This window comes from Anomaloglossus baeobatrachus, chromosome 11 (genome assembly GCF_048569485.1).
Source record: "Anomaloglossus baeobatrachus isolate aAnoBae1 chromosome 11, aAnoBae1.hap1, whole genome shotgun sequence".
NCBI classification, from domain to species: domain Eukaryota; kingdom Metazoa; phylum Chordata; class Amphibia; order Anura; family Aromobatidae; genus Anomaloglossus; species Anomaloglossus baeobatrachus.
This window is the reverse complement of record NC_134363.1, coordinates 120,353,996-120,377,067: the sequence shown is the minus strand read 5'-3', so window position 1 is coordinate 120,377,067 and position 23,072 is coordinate 120,353,996. Positions and strand designations below refer to the sequence as shown.

Here is a 23,072-nt window from a genome sequence, read left to right as displayed (position 1 = left end):
TGGTGGATTATTTACAATAAAAACATTCCTTTAATAGTATACTTAAACACTAGCCTATATCCACCAACAAGCGTAGGTCTGCCTGGCACAACCACTAGAATTAAGGTCCTTAAGAGTTAGACTTAGTAGCACCTACTTATAAAAGGCCTCAGTGTCAGGGTTAAAATGACGACGATGATGATGATGAGACTCAAAGGCTCTCTCGGGATCTGACTGCTGTTTCAAATTATAATGTCATGTGTGCACACAAGAATGAACGATAACAGACACTATATATCGGTTATGGACCTTCTCCATGACAGACCCTGAGGCAACTGAACTTTATTGTTTAAAACTTTTCACAGCTCTTCAGAAGTGAAGGGTGTGGACAAAATACAGTCCAATCAAATATCGTGGGTCGGGGACTCATGACTTAGAGAGATCTGCACATCCTCTTCTTGATTGGACAGTCCAGGCTCCAGGAATTTCTTTTGTTTATCACCTCGGGTGTAGACAGGAAATGGCAGCCATCTTTAAAATTACATGTGCTGGTATACTGTATTAAGGAAAAATCACTGAATATGCAATATATATATATACATGTTAGTAAGGAACAAAAGCATTCACAACTATGTGTGTTAGTTTACATCTACTGAACTATATACCTGAGTCTATGAAATGGCTGAATTAAGTATTTTTGTATACTCAATTCTTATCCTCAACATCAGTACTAATGCGAGTAAACTCACTGTACTATTGTTTAGCCCTATATATACTGTATCTATATATCAGACCTTTATTTTATCATAGCCCACTGACCATAATTAATTTCTACTGATAATCTGGAGTTAACAGTCCCTATAAATACCACCTCTCAAACTTCCACTAGGGGGAGCAGGGACTCAGTGGAGATTGAACTCCAAAGTGCAGTAATATAAAAGCCCACCAGAGGTCACCAGCACAAGAGGAAGTGTAGTCAGACAAGCCAAAGTCAAACCGGGATGTCACATCAATACAGGGGAGTGAGCAAGCCAAAGTCAAACGGAAGCAAGGGAGTCAGAAGCTGAGAAGTCACGTAAGGAGCTGAGGAGGAGCAGAGCCGTAGTAAGGGGACGTAACAGAGGTCAGAGACCGGATGAGCACGTAAGTACAAAGGTGGGGGTGGAGGCAGAGACACAGGACGGGACCAGGGTCAGGTAGACAGGGTGGACAGAGAGTATGGGGGTAACGGAGGTCAGGGAGAGGTAAGTGGAACAAATCAGAGCTAACTCACAGGAACCAGTGCGCACGCTGCAGACCAGGAACTATTACTGGCGACGTTCCGGAGGAGTCCACACCATAATAAAGCAGCGAGAGTCGGGGAACGAGGCACAACTGAACAGACCCCTCCCACCTGACTTAACCTCGTCAGAGCCAAGCTATAGGCATGACACCACCAACATCTGTGAGCTATGAAAGATCACAGCTATCATTATTTTAATTTATTGGTTAATTTAATATAGTGGTTTGATTTCCGTTCATTTCGCTGTTCATTTAGTGGGGGAAATGTGTAGAGATAATATTTGTGAATATATAGTGCAATCTGAGTTACTGGGAGAATTGTATACAGTATCTCTCAAGATCTGTCCTACTCTGTGTTCAGGTTGGACATTTATTGGAGATTATTATGATGTAGTTACATGTTTTATAATATTTCTGCCAGGCGCAACCGCTAATGAATTAACCATTTACGTACGGATTATCATGGTCTTTTGGTACCGCCGCACTAGTGTAGAATGGTGCATTGAGATTGGATATGTAAATCAAAGCACTATATCAAATAATTATAGCTGTGATCTTTTATAGTTCACAGATATTGGTGGTATTTATAAGTACTATTGACTCCAGATTATCAGGAGAAATTAATTATGTTCAGTGGACTATGATAAAAATAAAGGTCTGGTATATACAGGGCTAAAGAATAGTACAGTGAGTTTACTCGTGTTAGTACTGAGGCCTTTTATAAGTACTGTATGTGCTACAAATTCTAAATCTGAAGGATTAGCAATCTGCACCCAGAACTGCTCGTGATTCTGGGTGCATATTGCACCTCACAGGTTACCTTTAAACAAGTCCAATATTATAAGATTAAAGCGTATGTACACTTTACAATTTTCTAATATGTGCCTGGGCTGGAATCTTCTCTCCCCCAATATAATAAAAGTGCATCTCAATAAATTAGAATATGATCAAAAAGTTAATTTATTTCAGTAATTCAATACGAAAAGTAAAAAGCACATATACGAGTTATATAGAGTCATTACACATAGAGTGATCTATTTCAAGTGTTTACATTTATTAATGTTAATGATTATGGCGTAGAGGCAATGAAAACCCAAAAGTCATCTTAGAAAATGAAAATGATTATCAGAAAACACCTGCAAAGGCTTCCTACGCATTTAAAATGGTCCCTTAGTCTGGTTCAGCAGGCTACACAATCATGGGGAAGACTGCTGACTTGACAGATGTCCAGAAGACAGTCATTGACACACTCCATAAGGAGGGTAAACCACAAAAGGTCATTGCTAAAGAAGCTGGCTGTTCACAGAGTACTGTATCCATGTATATTAATGGGAAGTTGAGTGGAAGGAAAAAGTGTGGTAGAAAAAGGTGCACAAGCAACCGGGATAACCGTAGCCTTGATAGGATTGTTCAGAAAAGGACATTCAAAAATTTGGGGGAGATTCACAAGGAGTGGACTGCTGCTGGAGTCAGTGCTTCAATAGCCACCACACACACACGTATCCAGGACATGGGCTACAAGTGTCACATTCCTTGTGTCAAACCACTCATGACTAATAGACAACGCCAGAAGCATCTTACCTGGCCAAGGAGAAAAACAACTGGACTGTTGTCTGTGGTCCCAGGTGTTTTCAGATGAAAGAAAATTTTGCATTTCATTTGGAACTCAAAGTCCCAGAGTCTGGAGGAAGAGTGGAGAGGCCATAATCCAAGCTGCTTGAGGTCTAGTGTGAAGTGTCCACAATCAGTGATGGTTTGGGGAGCCATGTCATCTGCTGGTGTAGGTCCACTGTGCTTTATCAAGACCAAAGTCAGCGCAGCCGTCTACTAGGAAATTTTAGAGCACTTCATGCTTCCCTTTGCCAACAAGTTTTTGGAGATGGAAAATAAGATTTTGGGTACTCACCGTAAAATCTCTTTCTCGGAGCCTTCATTGGGGGACACAGGAAACCATGGTAATCAGTTTTTGCTTAGGGGCAACCTGAGAGCAGCCCCTGAGTGTCCAACCTCCTTGGACACTAAGCAAAAACTGATTACCATGGTTTCCTGTGTCCACCAATGAAGCGACAGAGAAATTTCATTTTCCAGCAGGACTTGTCACCTGTCCACACTGCCAAAAGTACCAATACCTGGTTTACTAACCATAGTATCACTGTGCTTGATTGGCCAGCAAACTCGCCTGACCTAAACTCACCAGAGAATCTATGGGGTATTGTCAAGAGGAAGATGAGAGACACCAGACCCAACAATGCAGACGAGCTGAAGGCTGCTATCAAAGCAACCTGGGCTTCCATAACACCTCAGCAGTGCCACAGGCCGATCGCCTCCATGCCACGCCGCATTGATGCAGTAATTCATGCAAAAGGAGCCCCGACCAAGTATTGAGGCATTTACTGTACAGACTTTTCAGTAGGCACCAACATTTCTGAGTGTAAAATAATTTTTCAGTTGGTCTTATTTCCATAATATTCTAATTTTCTGAGATAATGACTTTTGGGTTTTCATTGACTGTAAGCCATAATCATCAACATTAACAGAAATAAACACGTAAAATAGATAACTCTGTGTGTAATGACTCTATAGAATATATAGGAATATATCCCTCTGTGTGTAATGACTCTATATAATATATGTGTTTCCCTTTTTATATTGAATTACTGAAATAAATTAACTTTTTGATGGTATTCTAATTTCTTGAGACGTACCTGTCGAGGATTAAGGGTGCTTTACACGCTGCGACATCGTTAACGATATATCGTCGGGGTCACGTCGTTAGTGACGCACATCCGGCGTCGTTAGCGACATCGCAGCATGTGACACCAAGGAGCGACAATCAACGATCGCAAAAACGTCAAAAATCGTTGATCGTTGACACATCGCTCCTTTTCATAATATCGTTGGTGGTGCATGTCGCTGGTTGTTCGTCATTCCTGCGGCATCACACATCACTATGTGTGACGCCGCAGGAAGGACAAACATCTCCTTACCTGCGTCCAGGAAGGAAGGAGGTGGGCGACATGTTCCGGCCGCTCATCTCCGCCCCTCCTCTGCTATTGGGTGGCCGCTTAGTGATGCCGCTGTGACGCTGTGCAAACCGCCCCCTTAAAGGAGAGATTTTTCGTTGTCTCCAGCGACGTCGCTAAGCAGGTATGTGCGTGTGACACTGCCATAGCGATAGTGTTCGCTACGGCAGCGATCACCCCCATGACGAAACAGCGACTTGGGCGGGTGCTATCGCTAGCAATGTCGCAGCGTGTAAAGCACCCTTTAGTCGCAAGTCCCCCACAGACATTACATGGACAGTCAATGCCAAAAAAATTGTCTGTTTTTGATTAATTTAATCTAATTTATTTTGGAGTCTTAAGTTTTCATCATCCTAAAATATTACATCACCATCATATTTAATCTATATGATTTTGTTTACACACAGTGAATGAGATTTTTAACATCCCATGGCCATACTGCTTAGTTTTTTCCTTGCTGATTTTAACCATCAAAGTGGTTTTTCTTTTTTTTTTTCAGATCTGCAGCTTGTCAATTCTTTCAGCGTTCTTGCACCTTTTTAATCTGTTTAAATGAATTAGGGAAATAAACAAAAGTAAAATGACGTAAAAAGAATGCACTCTAAACGCGTAAAATACATAGGTCTATTATGCATCGTTTTTACTGCCAGCAATCTGTTTTTTTGCTGCTGAGAAATCTACTGCAAATGCTGAGCGTGTGCACATACTGTTATGTTAATGAATTGCCATATCTTATTTTAGTTGAGTAAGATTACAGTGTGAAAACAAATAGTCTGATAACACAAGAAGTAATGACATGCTGCTCTACTGAACCAAGGTCCGGGGTAATATCACTTCAGCAACCTTTGCACATTGAAGTGTTACTGGAATAAATATTTTGTTTTGTCCTTGATACATTTGAAGAATAAGGAAGGGTTAAGTTTTTCTTAGAAATAAACCTTCAATTCTAAGGGGTACTTTGCACGTTGCTACACCGCTAGCCGATTGTAGCGATGCCGAGCGCGATAGTCCCTGCCCCCGTCGCAGCTGCGATATCATGGTGATAGCTGGCGTAGCGAACATTATCACTACGCCAGCTTCACATGCACTTACCTGCCCTGCGACGTTGCTCTGGCCGGCGACCCACCTCCTTCCTAAGGGGGCGTGTCGTGCGGCGTCAAAGCTACGTCACACGGCAGGCGGCCAATAGAAGCGGAGGGGCGGAGATGAGCGGGACGTAAACATCCCGCCCACCTCCTTCCTTCCGCATAGCCGGCGTGAGCCGCAGGATGGAGGTTTGAGATGTTCCTCGCTCCTGCGGCTTCACACACAACGATGTGTGTTGCCGCAGGAACGAGGAACAACACCGTACCTGTCGCTGCAGGAAAATTAAGGAAATGACCGACACTACTTCTAGGCTTCTAGGGTTTACACGTTGCAACGTCGTTACCGGCGCCGGATGTGCGGCACTTTCAATTTGACCCCGACGAGATCGCAGTAGCGATGTCACAACGTGCAAAGTACCCCTAAGTATTGGAAAAATTATATGAAATTAATGAGCTGTAGACCATTTGCATCTATAAATTTGCATCGATACATCTATACACCAATGTATTAAGCAATGCTTTACGGAGAAGGTATTCAATGCAGCGAGCCAGAGTTTATATTCTGCATTCTGTAGAAATCATCCTGAAAAAAAGTGCATAAAGTAAGAGCCATGTGGATGTACAGTGCATAGGATACTGCGAGTGCTGTACTAAATCCAGAAATTGTCATAATCATTTCATGTGTATGTGACGCCCTGGCAAAGCCAGGTTGTCACAGAAAGAGTTAATCCTCCTTGGTAATCTGATCTCACACCGGTGCAGCAGGACAAACCACAGCCCCCAGTGTAAGAGAAAAGCAGAGCAGAGGGGAGGGGCTGGAGCAGAGTGTTTGGAGAGACAGAGAGAAGAGAAGTCTGGAGTTGTAGCTCCCAGGCTGATGGTGAAGCGTGCTCCGAGAGGGCCGGGACAGGCCGTAGTGAGGATGGGGCCAGAGGTAGCCGGAGCAGGGTAGTGGCCCCTTGGTACCTAGGGTGACTCGGATCACTACAGGGGAGTGGATTCCCCGTTCCCGGCTGAGGAGAAGGAGGAAGAGAGTGGAGAGAAAGGCACCTGGCTGCAGGGAAAGAACAGGAGCTGCTGCACCGTGTGTGGGACACTAACACCCCCCGTACCGAAGGCTGCGGACACCGGCAATTCCTAGTTTACCAGTGACTCCGTGTGAATTACTTGTGAGTACGCCCGTGCCCTCGGGCACCGCACCGCAGCACTGTGCCCTGCTCCCTGCTTACCCCATCACCGGGCCCCGGGACAGCCAACCCCCTACCCACGGAGGGGAGAAATAACATCTAGCTGCTCCATACCATCGCTCCCGGGATCCCCGTCCAGAGCAGCAGTGGTGCTCCAACCTAACCACAACCGTGGGTGGCGTCACGGACAATCTCCCTTACCAAATCCCCTTTTACTGTGGAGCCTGGGATCACAGACCGGGTCACACCACCGTGATACCCACAGAAGTGACCCTGTGGCCCGGATCTGAGTACCCCTGGTCCCCGGGCGACACATTTGGCGTCACGAACAGGATCGAACCCATCCAGTTACCTGGAGGAAGTGCGCCTTGTTCTGGACTGTCAGCGGTGTTCCGCTGCAAAAATTTTGAAAGTCGCCATCTTTGCCGCCATTTTGGGCGCGAAAATCTCCCGCCCAGCGCCTTCTTCCCCAAGCGGTGGGCGCGACAAAGAGGCTCCGCCCCCTGAGAACGCGGGCGGAAGTGAAGCTCCGGAGGACCGGAAGCGAAAGGGAAATATTAAAAGTTGCTGGAAGGACTGCTCCCGAGTACCAAGGGGGAGCAGGAGGAAGGAACCGCAGTTTATGTGACCAGGACTGTAAAGGCAGGGACGCCAGGACTTTGCCTAATTCCGTTCCTGGACAAGCAGTAGCCGCAACCCCGATGACATCTTACCCGGCTCCGGCAGTCCGCCCAGCCGCCACGGTGAGGACGTCGGCTCCGGCAGTCCGCCCGGCCGCAACGGAGGTGGCACCCGATTGGAAGTCTGCCCTAGATGTGGCGCCAGCCGCTTCCAGGTACCCCGTCACGGCTGTGGAGCAGCCAGAGTGCACCTGCAGAGAGGAGGAGCAGGCCAGTGAGAGATGGAGCCCTCGGCAGTTAGCGAGGCCGGTTGTAGCCGGTGCCGAGGGCATCCAAGTGGGCCTGGCTTCTGAGCAGGAGGCAGAGCACGGAACCCGTGCCCCATACTGGGAGTGGCGGCAGCGGTAGTGGAGCATGGACGGCTACCCACAAGTTAAAAAGTTGACTGTTTTATGGACTGTCACCCCTGTTGAGCGCCCTCAAGTTCAGGAGGAGGCCATCTGCACAGCAGGTGGGGGCGGCAGAACAGTTTAGAGTTAAGAAAACGTACCTCCCGATGTGGAAAATGTATGATTGTAATGTGTTTATTTTTCCTTTTTCCAGTTTTAATAAATGTTGGTGCCTAGACGGCCCGAGGACGGGCCGTGTTTTACCAAGGGGGTGTGTGACGCCCTGGCAAAGCCAGGTTGTCACAGAAAGAGTTAATCCTCCTTGGTAATCTGATCTCACACCGGTGCAGCAGGACAAACCACAGCCCCCAGTGTAAGAGAAAAGCAGAGCAGAGGGGAGGGGCTGGAGCAGAGTGTTTGGAGAGAAGAGAAGTCTGGAGTTGTAGCTCCCAGGCTGATGGTGAAGCGTGCTCCGAGAGGGCCGGGACAGGCCGTAGTGAGGATGGGGCCAGAGGTAGCCGGAGCAGGGTAGTGGCCCCTTGGTACCTAGGGTGACCCGGATCACTACAGGGGAGTGGATTCCCCGTTCCCGGCTGAGGAGAAAGAGGAAGAGAGTGGAGAGAAAGGCACCTGGCTGCAGGGAAAGAACAGGAGCTGCTGCACCGTGTGTGGGACACTAACACCCACGTACCGAAGGCTGCGGACACCGGCAATTCCTAGTTTACCAGTGACTCCGTGTGAATTACTTGTGAGTACGCCCGTGCCCTCGGGCACCGCACCGCAGCACTGCGCCCTGCTCCTTGCTTACCCCATCACCGGGCCCCGGGACAGCCAACCCCCTACCCACGAAGGGGAGAAATAACATCTAGCTGCTCCATACCATCGCTCCCGGGATCCCCGTCCAGAGCAGCGGTGGTGCTCCAACCTCACCACAACCGTGGGTGGCGTCACGGACAATCTCCCTTACCAAATCCCCTTTTACTGTGGAGCCCGGGATCACAGACCGGGTCACGCCACCGTGATACCCACAGAAGTGACCCTGTGGCCCGGATCTGAGTACCCCTGGTCCCCGGGCGACACATGTATAAGCTCTAACTGTGGACTAAATAAGTTACAGATCATATGTAAATAGGTCACATGGATGCAACAGCACAGACAAGGATGACTCAGTGGTAACTTAAACAGGTATTTATTTTACACAGAGTAGTGCCTCGAGTATGTGACACGCCCGCATTGGGGCCTGGGGTGACTCGTTACCGGGCAGCGGTTCTGCTTCTGGGGCGCAGTGGTGGCTAGGCCCGGTTCCATGACCCCAGCGGTGTCATTTAGCAAATAGGAAGAGGATGATGACAGTTTATTCGTGACGCCACCTGTGGTATGTGGCAAGTTATGCGGGATGGGTCCTCTGGGGCAGATGGTGATGCAGCTTAGATGGTGCAGCTCCCCACAGGTAGAGCTGGGCGCCAGGGCGGCCAGGGCGGATGGGGGTGGTAGTAGTAGTTTATGGCGGGGGTTGCCAGGCGGGAGGCGCAAATGAATAACGGAGCGACACAGGGATGCAGTCTCAAGGTTTTTACTCACTGTACTCACTGTAGCAGGTTCCATTGTTGCACAACATCAGTGACCGCCTTTGGAGTGCTGGGGTTTCACTGTGATGGGCTCCAGCCAATCCCGGGTAGTTCGGAGGTCGAGTCCGGTGCATTGTCTTCCTGCGCTTGCTTCTCCCTCCTGACTTGCGCCCTCGATAACCCTGCCCATGGAACCTGTTGGGTTGCGTGAAGTTGTTGCGCCCTGGGGCAGCCGGGCTGCTCGGATCCGGACTGTCGAGGGGTTCCGGATCCGGGTGCACAGTTGACCAGTTTTAAATGAAAAGAAAAGAAAAAGAAAAATATAGTCCGACTACACCACTCGCGGTGTGTGGCCAGGGATGGTAGGGCCGCCGCTGCGGGTTCCAGCTGGGGATGATGGATGGGGGCAGTGTGGATGGTGGAGCCCTCGGTGAGCAGGGCTTTTCCCCAGGAGTAGGCGAGGGTTAACGTGGAGGCGCAGGGCAATAAATCAGTCCAGACGGGGGAGTGCAGTTTGGTTGCCTTTACTTACTACTGGGTTCGCACACTGGAGACGTGCTGGATCCCAGGTGCGCCCAAGTCCACTATAGCTGTGCCAGCCAACCTAGTGCCACTCTCCCACCGATGCACTCTGGTGTATTTGTTGGTCCTCCCTGGCGTGGAGCTCCTGGAGATCCGTTTGGTGTCTGGGTCCTGCCGCAGGCAGCTTGGACTATTTAAGGAAATATGTTCCAGTCTTCCCTTTGCTGCTGTTGCCTCGGACACTAGTGGTGGCACATGAGTCCTGGAAACCCACCCGCCTGGCAGAGTTAACAGATGGCTTGAAGTCCTGTTCTGTTTTGGGATCTGCACCTCGTGCGTGCAAAGTACTGGGAGCCCTGGATGTCCACCCCATAGGATCCCTCTGTCCTTGGAGCTTGCTCTCTTGCTCTCCAGCTACTTTCTCCTCTGAGAGGCTGATCTTTCTACTCAGGTCTTTGCGGGGTCTTTGCTACTTTCACTGTGTCTCAAGATTCCGTTGTCTGTCTTGACACCTGTCTTTTTACTACCGCTCACTTCTCACTCCTTTCCTCCACTCTCAACTCCTTTCTCCTTCAACAACTTTCTCTTTCAACTCCTTTCTCTCACTATCTTCCGCTGACTAGCCACACTTCCCAAGCCACTCACCCCTCCCCCAGGTCTGGTCCCTCCCTTCCCAATTGGCTACCTGTTCGCTCACAGTGCCCAGCCCTGTCACCTGGTTCTAAGGGCGGCGTCACATGCAACGATATATCGTGCGATCGCATGAGCGATCGCACCCGCCCCCTTCGTTTGTGCGTCACGGGCAATTTGTTGCCCGTGGCGCACAAAGTCGTTTACCCCCGTCACACGTACTTGCCTTCCGAACGACCTCGCTGTGGGCGGTGAACATCCTCTTCCTGAAGTGGGAGGGACGTTCGGCATCACAGCGACGTCACACAGCGGCCGCCCAATAGAAGCGGAGGGGCGGAGATGAGCGGGACGTAACATCCCACCCACCTCCTTCCTTCCGCATTGCTGGCGGGACGCAGGTAAGCTGTATTCGTCATTCCCGGGGTGTCACATGGAGCGATGTGTGCTGCCTCGGGAACGACGAACAACCGGCGCACAGAAGGAGGAACGACATTATGAAAATGAACGACGTGTCAACAAGCAACGATAAGGTGAGTATTTTTGCTCGTTCACAGTCGTTCGTAGCTGTCACACGCTACGATATCTCTAACGATTCCGGATGTGCGGCACGGAATCCGCGACCCCGACAATATATCGCCCAATATATCGTAGCGTGTGACGCCGCCCTAAGGGGAATCTCCTGCCCTGGTTGTGAATGTAAGTGTACTGGTGTGCTAGTGTATGTACTGACTGGCACAGTCATGTAGGACCCGAGCTGTTACAGTGAAGTTACCTTGTTTTGTGACACCTGGTTACCGCAGGGGCATCACAAAGTTCCATCCCTTGGTCCTTTGGGGTCACCTTCCAGCGAATTTGTGTGCGGATGGAGCCTCGGTGCTTGCTGTCACCTCAGCCGCTGGTTTTACTAGTGGAGTACATAGGTTCTTCTCCTCTAGCCCAGGGACCAGTCTCCATGTTGTGGCCAAGTCCTTCCACCAGTAGACTATATGTGGAACAAGGCCATGGGAGGATGTTGCACTTCCCGTGGTCTCTAGGACCCCTTCTGTCTGTGCCCGGGCCGAGCGGTATCAATGCCAGGCCACGGGTCTTCGCTCCTCCACTGCTCATCTCCTTTCCTTATCTCTCCACACTCCACTACTGTGCATTCCCACTCAAGACTCCACCCCCCCGGCCTGGCTTTGGGTATACTCACGCCCTTACCATGTCTGGTGAGGTGTTACTGAGTGAGAGTGCTGTGCTTTTGTGTGAACCGGTTGTGACCTTCTCCTTACCCCGGATGGAATACCACACCTCTGGATGAGGTACAGTACCTCTGTGGCGACTGAAGCCTCAGGGGCACCACATATGCAGTTGGGGAATGGCACAGGTGATAACTAAAAACAGATTTTTTTCCATTAAGAAATTTGGCGATGCAGATACACAGCATACAAATACAATATTATTTACACGTTTCCACTAAAGATCATGTTTTGTTAATGCTATCTTAATCCTTAATCAGGAGTTACTGTCATCAATTAGCTAAGTAATGCAAACAAACAGCACACACGCACTAACGGGGATTGCACCACAGCAAGGCTGCAAGTCCAATTTTAGTGGGTAAAGGTACCGTCACACTAAGCAACATCGCTAGCAACATCGCTAGCAACATCGCTGCTGAGGCACAACTTGCTAGCGATGTTGCTGTGTGTGACATCCAGCAACAACCTGGCCCCTGCTGTGAGGTCGCTGGTTGTTGCTGAATGTCCTGGACCATTTTTTAGTTGTTGCTCTCCCGCTGTGAAGCGCACTTCGCTGTGTGTGACAGCGACAGGGCAACAACTAAATGTGCAGGCAGCAGGAGCCGGCTTCTGCGGACGCTGGTAACCACGGTAAACAGCAGGTAACCAAGAAGCTGTTACCTTGGTTACCCGATATTTACCTTCGTTACCAGCGTCCGCCGCTCTCGCTGCCAGTGCCGGCTCCTTCTCTGTGCACATGTAGCTGCAGTACACATCGGGTAATTAACCCGATGTGTACTGTGGCTAGGAGTGCAGGGAACAGGGAGCTGGCACTGGCAGTGAGAGCGGCGGATGCTGGTAACGAAGGTAAATATCGGGTAACCAAGGGAAGGGCTTCTTGGTTACCCGATGTTTACCGTGGTTACCAGCGTCCGCAGAAGCCGGCTCCCTGCTGCCTGCACACGTAGCAGAGTACACATCGGGTAATTAACCCGATGTGTACTGTGGCTAGGTGTGCAGGGAGCCAGCGCTAAGCGGTGTTCGCTGGTAACCAAGGTAAATATCGGGTTGGTTACCCGATATTTACCTTAGTTACCAAGTGCAGCATCGCTTCCACGTGTAGCGACGCTCCAGCGATCCCTGCCAGGTCAGGTTGCTGGTGGGATCGCTGGAGCGTCGCTTAGTGTGACATCTCACCAGCAACCTCCTAGCAACTTACCAGCGATCCCTATCAGGTTGTATCGTTGTTGGGATCGCTGGTAAGTTGTTTAGTGTGACTGGGCCTTAACTTTCCCAAATGAGCTCTCCGGCCGCCTTCATAAACTTAAGCGCGGCACCAGTCCCCACTTTATACCGTACATCTAGACAGGAAGCAACGGTCCACAAATACGGTCCTCCACGACAGACAGAACGTTTCTTGGATCAGGTCACGGATCTTCCTCAGGGGGTTACTCTTGATCCTCCTCAGGCATGGGTTTCGGTTCTTCTTCAGGCACAGGTCATGATCCCTCTTCAGGATACAGTTTGTCTATTGTGGCTATATGCCAGCTACCTCCACACACATCCGTCCTGCTCCAGTCGCTGGCACCAATTCCTGCCCTTCTCTGCTCTCCCAGGCTTTTTAGAATTATTAAAAGGAACCTGTCATGTGTAAAAACTCTATTAACTTGCAGATATGGGGTTAATCTGCAACTTAATAGCACTTGAAACCTGCCTGGTGCCTGCACATTAAACCTCACTGGTGGGAGGAAATTAACTTTAATCCTCTGGGCAGCATTTTGGGTTCAGTCATAGGGGCAGTGCCAATGCAGGTTCAATCACCACTCTGTGTATGGAGTGTGTCAGCTGTAACCGTGCCCTGCACTTACTGACTGCTCCTCTCCATACACAGAACAGTGACTGAAACTGCGCTAGCGCCGCCCCCTTGACTGAAACCCTAATGCTGCTGAGAGGATTAAAGTTAATTTCCTCCTAGCAGTGGGGCAGGTTTTAAATGCTATTAACTTGCAGATTAACCCCATATCTACAGGTTAACAGCATTTTACACATGACAGGTTACTTTTAACTGCACCACTGCTGTTCTTTTGCCCATATTAATCTTCCTTTTATTAGCCAGTCTCAGATATGGCTTTTTCCTTGCCACTCTGCCCTGAGGGCCAGTATCGCGTAGTCGCCTCTTCACTGTTGACATTGACACAGGCGTTTTGCGGGTAATATTTAATGAAGCTGCCAGTTAAGGACCTGTGAGGCATAGATTTCTCAAACTACAGACTCTAATGTCTTGTTGCTCAGTTGTGCAGCGGGGCCTCCCACTTTTCTTTCTACTCTGGTTAGAGCCTGTTTGTGCTCTCCTCTGAAGGGAGTAGTACACATGATCTGTCTGTTTTTTATCCCTTCCCTTTAGGAAACTGACAATTCGCTTTGTAGTTGTGGCTTGCTCTTTTTTTGTTCTTCTTCTTACATCTCTGGCCACTAAATTGTGATGTTTATACATTTAAGCTTCAGATCTACTACCGTAGGCTCTTTTACATATATAAATAACATACTCTGTGCACTGAAGAAACATACTAATGTACTAAACATCACACATATTATTCCAGCTGAAACAATAAGCAAGTTTCAAGATTTGTTGAAAAACCCTCCAGTTGATCGGAATAAGATTATTGAGTTTGTCAACACGTCTTTTACTCAGCCTGGAGCAGAATTTGAAGAGTGGAACCCTGCGGACTGGCATAAGAGGTATCTACTAAACTAAGATTTGTGCATTTCTCTTTAGTCACTGTACTTTCAGTCAACTTAGATCGCATTTGATATTGTACTGAATAAGAAATCACTTTTTTAACATGATTTCAAAGGGTTAACACTGTCAGACACAGAGAGAAAAGGGCCCCTGTGCAATGATAGTGTATGGGCATTTGCAGCCCAGGAGCTCTTAAAAATACACAATTCCACCTGCTTTGGAGGTAGAAATCAACCCCTAAACTGTTGAGCGCCTGTGCGGCTTCAGAGGCTGAACCAATGATATACCCACCCCTGGGCTTGCAGGAATTAGGGTACTTTCACACTTGCGTTCAGCGCAGTCCGTCACTATGGAGAATAGCGCAGTCCGTTAATGCACTGCGCTATTCTCCATAGACTTGTATGGACGATGCACTGTAACGCAAATGTCAGCGTTGCATCCGCTGGACGACGCAGTGTCGTTATTTTGACGCTGCGTCAGGCGGAAGGAACGCAGCATGCAACGTTTTTTTGAACGGCGGAAACCTTTATTTTTCACTGCGCATGCTCATTTTTTTTTTTTAAATCACAGAAACTTTATTTTGTTTCTCGGTGGCCGAACGTTCAGCTGAGCGCCCGGCCGCCAGCATGTGAGAGCTCTCAGCTGAGCGCCCGGCTGCCGGCATGTGAGAGCTCTCAGCTGAGCGCCTGGCCGCCAGCATGTGAGAGCTCTCAGCTGAGCGCCCGGCCGCCGGCATGTGAGAGCGCTCAGCTGAGCGCCCGGCCGCCGGCATGTGAGAGCTCTCAGCTGAGCGCCCAGCCACAGGCATGTGGGAGCGCTCAGCTGAGCACCCGGCCGCCGGCACGTGAGAGCGCTCAGCTGAGCGCCCGGCCGCCGGGTGATCATCTGATCGTTCACAATAGTCTGCTGCCGGTAAAACTGTATAAAATAAAAAAAAAATAAAAAAAAAAGCTTTCCGTTGTTTTGTACGATCCGTTGCATCCGTTGTTCCATTATATGCACCACATCCGTTGCATCCGTCACTCAACGCAATGCAACGGATGCCGTTCAACGCAAGTGTGAAACGTTAAGGAATGTCCTTGATCCCCTGTTCCTTCTCTCCTACCTGTTATACTACATACCGGCATAATTGAGAAGCACACGTGGTTCAGAGCAGGCAAGCCAAATGCTTGGTGGGAAGTGAGGGGAAGGAAGTTCTAGCACCTATAGTACCAGTAGAATGCAGATTAAAAGGATTAAAAGGAACTCACCATTCAAAAAGAGCAGATGGCAGGCTACTGAGCATGAGAATCAGGACAGATATACATTAGTGTGATATGTGTATACCAGTAGTTTGACTTGTTTTGGGGGAGGAGGGCAGCAAGACCTTGCTTTTACACAGTTTTTGTTCCTGACAGTCCTCAATTCTTGAATCATATCACTGATTCACAATTGCGTTCATGGGCTGCCGACCTTCACGATCTCTGGAAGTCTTTGGGGAGGAAGGTAAGCATAGAAAATAAAAAAATACAACTTATTGTCCCAAATCATAATAACTAAGGCAAATCATAACAGTCTTCTACATTTCTCTTTCAGATAAGTCAAAATGTTAAGAATCAACCAGATCGTCACTCACAAATCTATGTCCCAAACCCCGTTATAGTCCCAGGAGGTCGATTCAGGGAGTTTTACTACTGGTGGGTAAAAAATCTGGGGCAGTCCTAAATTCTGAATGAAAAATGTAAAAGGAATCTGTTAGCAGGTTTTTCCCACCTAATCTGTGACCAGCATAATGTAGAGACAGAGATTCCAACGATGTGTCACTTATCAGGCTGCTTTCTGTAGTGTCGATTAAAATTACTGTTTTATCAGCAGGAGAGTATCACTAGAGGACTAGTAAACCTGCTGCCATGCAGTCCTCCATATTCATGAGCTCAATATAACCCCGCCGCCACCACTGATTGGCAGCTTTTTGTTTACACTGTGCATAGGCAGAAAGCTGCAAGTCAGTGGTATGGGCGGGGTTATACAGAGCTTAGTAGTCAGAGAACTGGTAAACTGCAGCAGATAAAACAGTGATTTTATAAAAAATACAGCAAGAAGCCCACCAAGTGACACATCGCTGGAATGGCTGCCATGATGGTGCCCCATAGGTTTCCTTATTCCCACACAGCTTGTGTCTAAAATTGATTATCCATCTGCTGAACCATTTTAATTTTATATGGGCGTTTCCTTGTAAGAAACTGTAATATAGTCAGTTTCCAGTTTTATCTTTAACAACCTCATTATTTTTTTCACATAAATTGTTCTTTAGGGATTCGTACTGGGTGATCAATGGACTTCTTTTGTCAGAGATGTACGACACGGCCAGAGGGATGATAGAAAACTTCCTGTACATGGTGGACAGGTGATGGGCAGAGAGGACAAAGATCAAAATATTGTATTTAATTTAACAGACTACATCAAAGTTTTACTTTTCTTATTGAATGAGGATTTTCTGTTGGTGAAATTTATATCTTTAAAAGGGTTGATGCTTTATTTTTTTATGTAGAGCTCCGAAAACCCTGCATAGGGTTCGGAGTAAGGCTTAAATTTAAGCCCTACCCCCAAAATAAGTTCTAGTTGCGGTTCATTACTGAAGTGTTCATGCAGCTAAAAAAGTTAAAGAATACAGCAGGACACTTCATTAAGTAAGGCAGGCACTTTCAATGCATTGAGGACCTGTGGTGGTGGAACACATTGAGGACCTGTGGTGGAACGTATTGAGGACCTGTGGTGGTGGAACGCATTGAGGACCTGTGGCGGTGGAACGCATTGAGCACCTGCGGTGGTGGAACGCATTGAGGACCTGTGGTGGTAGAACTCATTGAGGACCTGCGGTGGTAGAACTCATTGAGGACCTGCGGTGGTAGAATGCATTGAAGACCTGTGGTGAAACGCGTTGAGGACCTGTAGTGGAATGCATTGAGAACCTGTGGTGGAATGCATTGAGAACCTGTGGTGGAATGCATTGAGAACCTATGGTGGAATGCATTGAGAACCTGTGGTGGAACGCATTGAGAACCTGTGGTGGAACGTATTGAGGACCTATGATGGTAGAACTCACTGAGGACCTGCGGTGGTAGAATGCATTGAAGACCTGTGGTGAAACGCATTGAGGACCTGTGGTGGAATGCATTGAGAACCTGTGGTGGAACGCATTGAGGATCTGTGGTGGGACGCATTGAGGACCTGTGGTGGCACGCATTGAGGACCTGTGGTGGAACGTATTGAGAACCTCTGGTGGAAAGCATTGAGAACCTATGGTAGAATGCATTTAGAACCTGTGGTGAAACACACACACACACACACACACACACATCTGGTGATAACATACTGCTCCGGGGACCTGGAATGCAGTGGAACTCGAGGACCTGCAATGAAACGTATTATTGCGCTCATTCCACAACACTGTTGGGCGGAAGTGTGAAGCCCCGAGAACGCTGTGTCGGTGCATTACCTTCAGGGACTCCACTCTGCTGGATCCTGTCACAGGTAGGAAATCTTCTATTTGTCGTGACGCCACTCTCAGAATTGCGGTCAGTGGTGACCGCCACTGCAGGTTGAGGGTCGCCTGGGGCTGATGGTGTGTGCAGTCAGTTGGGATAGCCTCCTGAGAGTGAGGCAAGCCCCAGGGCCCTGTGTAGGTGTGTAGAACCACAAGGCGCAGAATAACTCCACACAAGCAGGATGTCTTTCAGGGGTTTTACTCACAGTTGATGGCAGGGTGAGTAACCCGGGCGTAGCTGGGATGAACCAGGCTGGAACCAGGTATCCTTCAGGCTGACTTCTGATGGTGACTACCAACTCGCCTTCCTTAGCCCTTGGTGGTTTGGGGTAACCCCGACTTTTAGTCCCTATGGGGGTCACCCAGGGAAGTTGCTGAAGCCTCTCTCCCCTTCGTTTGCCGTTTGCTTGTTGCCTGGGCCAGATCACTCCAGCTGCTTGCCTCCTGTGAACTATGGGCCCTAACTGTGGCTACGTGGCTGCGGCTTTTAGGTGTTGTGGTGTGGGCTTTGAGGGCCCCACACCGGCAGGTTTAGCAAGTAAAGGTGGATCTATCCCCGCTCCGGGATCTGCCGCCCGTTTGGGCCTGGTACTCCCTAGCAGTCTCCTTACTTCCCACTCTGTGCTCTCTCTTTAGCTGGAGACGGGTTTCGGGTAGCACTCCTAGGTGACCGTTCTCCCCCGTCGGTAGCCACTGCGCGGGCGCTGTCAGACTGCAACAGCCCCAGGGGTAGGGGTCAGCTCCTCTCGGAGCTCCCTGGACTCTGCACTGAACCGGCTCACTGCTCCTCCTCTCCTGTTCTTGCCTACGCCACCTAGCAACCAGGCTCTCTTACCACACCCCTTGAGAGGAGATGGAGGCTTTTGGCCCCCTCCACTATTCCAGTGAAGGTGAAGGCTTTTCCCCCTCCTGGGATCCCCAGGGGTCCTCTCATAGGTACATGTGTGAGACCTGATCACTATGCGCCTGTGTAGTCACACCTCGGTCAGCCTTCTGGATTACCTGTATTGTACTGTCCCCAGCATGGGTGCAGTACTCAGTGGTGTCTGACCAGGTCAGGGGCGCCACATTCCCCCTTAGTTATCACCAGCACGTCCTCGGGCTGCAAGACAACATTTTAAAATGCATAAAACAGTAAAACATGGTAAAACATTTTAAAACCACCAGGTACCATACATCACCACCCTCCACCCACAAGTCCGTTAACCCACCCAAACCCTTTCAGGAGGCAGGTCACCGGTCCTTTTGGTAACCAGGTCTGGGCCATCCGTTTCCCCAGACCTTTCCTCCAATCTGCCTCTCCTGTTGGCCGCGCCTTCAGCCACTTCTGGCAGGATGTAGAGGCGGCTTTCAGGGTCTGGTGGTCTTCAGGGCATACCTGGCCTGGTGAAGCCGCGCCTTCAGCCACTTCTGGCAGGATCCAGAGGCGGCCTTCACAGTTGGTGCTGACCAGGTACCCTCTTTGTGGTGGAGAGCCAGGCCCCATAAACAGGCATGCTCTCTGGTTGCAGGTAAGCCAAGGCCCTATATACGGACGTGCTCCCTGGTTGCAGACGAGCCAAGCCCCTAAACAGGCTGACTCTGGTGGTGGTGGTGCCCTCTGGTGTAACTATTTACACTGCGAGAGTTTGTGGCTATAGCCAGTTCATAGCCTTAAGGTTCATTTCTCACATTAGTTTATGTGGGCACATTGCTTAAACTTGAAAACGTTGCAAACTTTCAAACTGGGAACTTCTATGCTTCTTTCTGTACTTTATGTGGATTCCTCCTCACCAGGGCTTGGGCCTGTAGGGCTGTGGCACCTGTTGGTTTCTCGATCTCTTTCTTCTTCCGTGTCTGTTTCTTTTTCTTTAGGACATGGTGTTACATCTAGCGCATACCAGCCTCTTTCGCCTTGATGCATGGTAAACTGCACTGTGTCTCCCATCCTTAGGTTTCTTCCAGGATGTCCTCTGGGCAAATGAGCTCTCACGTCTCTTCTATTGACAAAGATGCCGTCCTTCATACCAGGTGCAACTATAAAGCCGTATCCTGATTTTAGGCTAAAATCTTCCACTACTCCTCGACAAAGGGGTCCTCTGACCTGGGCTTTGGCTCTTCTCAGGAACCGTTTCTCCTCTAGGTCTCTGGCCGTTATTTCATCTCTCTGCTCTGGGGACTGCGGTGCAGGGAAAGACTGGGTTCTCTTACGGCGCCGTGTCTTGCGGGCTGGATTCTGCGAGGTACAGCTTACAAGCTCCCAGGTGAGGCTTTTGGGTAGATCTTCTTCAGCAGACGGTGTTAGGTCTTCCTCATCCCAGCGGGAATATGGCAACATCTCCGGCTCTGGGCATGGATCCACTGCTGGTGGCTCCTGAGTCAGCTCCTCAGCTTCCTGGCCTCCCCTCCCCCTTAGTTCTTCTGAGCACTCCGGTGGTGGCAGTGCTGGGGATGGGTGCTCTTCAGCCGGCCCAGGCGGGGATCTCTTTGGCATGGTTGCTGCAGAAGTCGCCTTGGGGGTATGCGGAGGGAGCAGATACCGGTCCACCATCTCCTGTGGGAACTTGGCCTCCAGGTCAGCCTTCAGTCTCCAGTATTCGGGGTCCTCACCTACCAGGGACTTCCTAGCAGGGACTTCCTTAGACTGGGGAGCGGTGTCTGCTCTGGCCTTGCAGGCCGGGGTAAACAATGGTACGTCTGTCTTTTCTTGGCGGGCCGCGCCCGATATGGCGGCGGCCTGGTCTTGGCGGGCCGCGCCTGGCATGGCGGCGGCCTGGATGGGCGTTTCTGGCGCAGCTTGGATCGGCGTCGCAGCTGCGATGGGGTCTTTGCAGGCTGGGCTGGGCGTCGCTGCAGCGATCTGGGCTTGGCGGGCCGCACCTGACGGGGCTGCGGCCTGGTTCAGCACCTCACTTGCGGCGCGGACGAGCGTTGCGGCTGCGGTAGGGTCTCGGCGGGCCGGGCCTAGCATGGCGGCGGCCTGGGTCAGCGTCACACCTGCGGCGCGGATGAGGGTCGCGGTGGCAGCCGGTTCTCTGCGGGCCGGACTGGGAGTCGCTGCAGGGACCGGGTCTTGGTGGGCCGAGCAGGGCATCGCTGCGGCGGCCTGAGCTTGGCGGGCTGCACCTGGCGTGGCTGCGGCCTGCTTCAGCGTCGCCGCGCCGGACGCCTCTTCAGGGACCGCGGACGTGGCAGCAGGGGTCGGGGCACTCGCGCTGGCAGGGGCATCACTGGACTCACCCATCGGTGGCAGCATCGGGGTCTGAGTCGTCACCGCCCGGTCTGGCACTCGGCGCGCGGCTCTCTCTTCGTAGGCCTGAACCGCCGCGGTCATTCCCAGGAACTCCGCACGTCCCTCTCTGATCAGCCTTCTGACCCTGGCCTCCAGTTGATCGCAGAACTCGGCAAGCTCCCGGCACCACCAGGCAGTGGAGCCCGGCTCTGGGTCTCTGCATTCAGACGCCATTTTCTCTAACAACAAGCTGCTGGCTTCTTTTCCGTTCCGCCGTCTCCGGACGCTTCCGCTCTCTTCACAAGCGAGGTCAGAACTCTGCAGGGGATCTCTGGGTAGCCACACCTCTTCGTGGGCGGTAACTTCTCCCAGCGCGGGCTGCTGTTGTTTTTCAGCGCGCTTTTCATGGTGGCAATATGGCGGCGCTTCCAATTTTTCAAGCGGACCGCCCAGGCACATGGTCACCTGTCTAGACAGGTCTAGTCCTTATCCTGTTCGTGACGCCAGATCTGAAGCCCCGAGAACGCTGTGTCGGTGCATTACCTTCAGGGACTCCACTCTGCTGGATCCTGTCACAGGTAGGAAATCTTCTATTTGTCGTGACGCCACTCTCAGAATTGCGGTCAGTGGTGACCGCCACTGCAGGTTGAGGGTCGCCTGGGGCTGATGGTGTGTGCAGTCAGTTGGGATAGCCTCCTGAGAGTGAGGCAAGCCCCAGGGCCCTGTGTAGGTGTGTAGAACCACAAGGCGCAGAATAACTCCACACAAGCAGGATGTCTTTCAGGGGTTTTACTCACAGTTGATGGCAGGGTGAGTAACCCGGGCGTAGCTGGGATGAACCAGGCTGGAACCAGGTATCCTTCAGGCTGACTTCTGATGGTGACTACCAACTCGCCTTCCTTAGCCCTTGGTGGTTTGGGGTAACCCCGACTTTTAGTCCCTATGGGGGTCACCCAGGGAAGTTGCTGAAGCCTCTCTCCCCTTCGTTTGCCGTTTGCTTGTTGCCTGGGCCAGATCACTCCAGCTGCTTGCCTCCTGTGAACTATGGGCCCTAACTGTGGCTACGTGGCTGCGGCTTTTAGGTGTTGTGGTGTGGGCTTTGAGGGCCCCACACCGGCAGGTTTAGCAAGGAAAGGTGGATCTATCCCCGCTCCGGGATCTGCCGCCCGTTTGGGCCTGGTACTCCCTAGCAGTCTCCTTACTTCCCACTCTGTGCTCTCTCTTTAGCTGGAGACGGGTTTCGGGTAGCACTCCTAGGTGACCGTTCTCCCCCGTCGGTAGCCACTGCGCGGGCGCTGTCAGACTGCAACAGCCCCAGGGGTAGGGGTCAGCTCCTCTCGGAGCTCCCTGGACTCTGCACTGAACCGGCTCACTGCTCCTCCTCTCCTGTTCTTGCCTACGCCACCTAGCAACCAGGCTCTCTTACCACACCCCTTGAGAGGAGATGGAGGCTTTTGGCCCCCTCCACTATTCCAGTGAAGGTGAAGGCTTTTCCCCCTCCTGGGATCCCCAGGGGTCCTCTCATAGGTACATGTGTGAGACCTGATCACTATGCGCCTGTGTAGTCACACCTCGGTCAGCCTTCTGGATTACCTGTATTGTACTGTCCCCAGCATGGGTGCAGTACTCAGTGGTGCCTAACCAGGTCAGGGGCGCCACAGAAGCAGTAAGGTATCACCGGATATTTCTGTGTGTGTGTATGATGTCCCAGTGATCTGATGTGTGTGTGTGTGTGTGTGTGTGTGCGTGCGTGCGTGCGTGTGTGTGTGTGTGCGTGTGTGCGTGCGTGTGTGTGTGTGTGCGTGCGTGCGTGTGTGTGCGTGTGTGTGTGCGTGTGTGTGTGTGTGTGTGTGTGTGAGTGCCGGCCAGAAGCAGGGGAGCACAGCTGTGGAGCACATAATGATATGCTGGGAGTACCCACTGTGGATCACAGAAGGACCTGGGAGTGACGGAGAAGTCTGTATGTAAGTATGATTCTCCTGGGAGGTGTCTGCCTTTTTTGGGATGGTAAACCTACCTCAAAAATAAGCACTATTATTTTTCAGGGCAAAAAATAAAATAAAACAGTTTTATTTTCGGGGAAACACGGTAGTA

The 23,072-nt window shown here is 50.5% G+C and overlaps 1 protein-coding gene across 1 annotated transcript in view; it reads left to right on the top strand.

Moving 5' to 3' along the window:
* The window catches only part of TREH (trehalase), a 133,874-nt gene that overhangs the window by 82,785 nt on the left and 28,017 nt on the right, over positions 1-23,072 (top strand). Inside the window, exons 4-7 of the mRNA XM_075329302.1 lie at positions 14,102-14,240; positions 15,639-15,726; positions 15,817-15,917; positions 16,535-16,627. Coding sequence (XP_075185417.1) covers positions 14,102-14,240; positions 15,639-15,726; positions 15,817-15,917; positions 16,535-16,627 — 421 coding nt within the window. The remainder of the gene's footprint in view (positions 1-14,101; positions 14,241-15,638; positions 15,727-15,816; positions 15,918-16,534; positions 16,628-23,072) is intronic.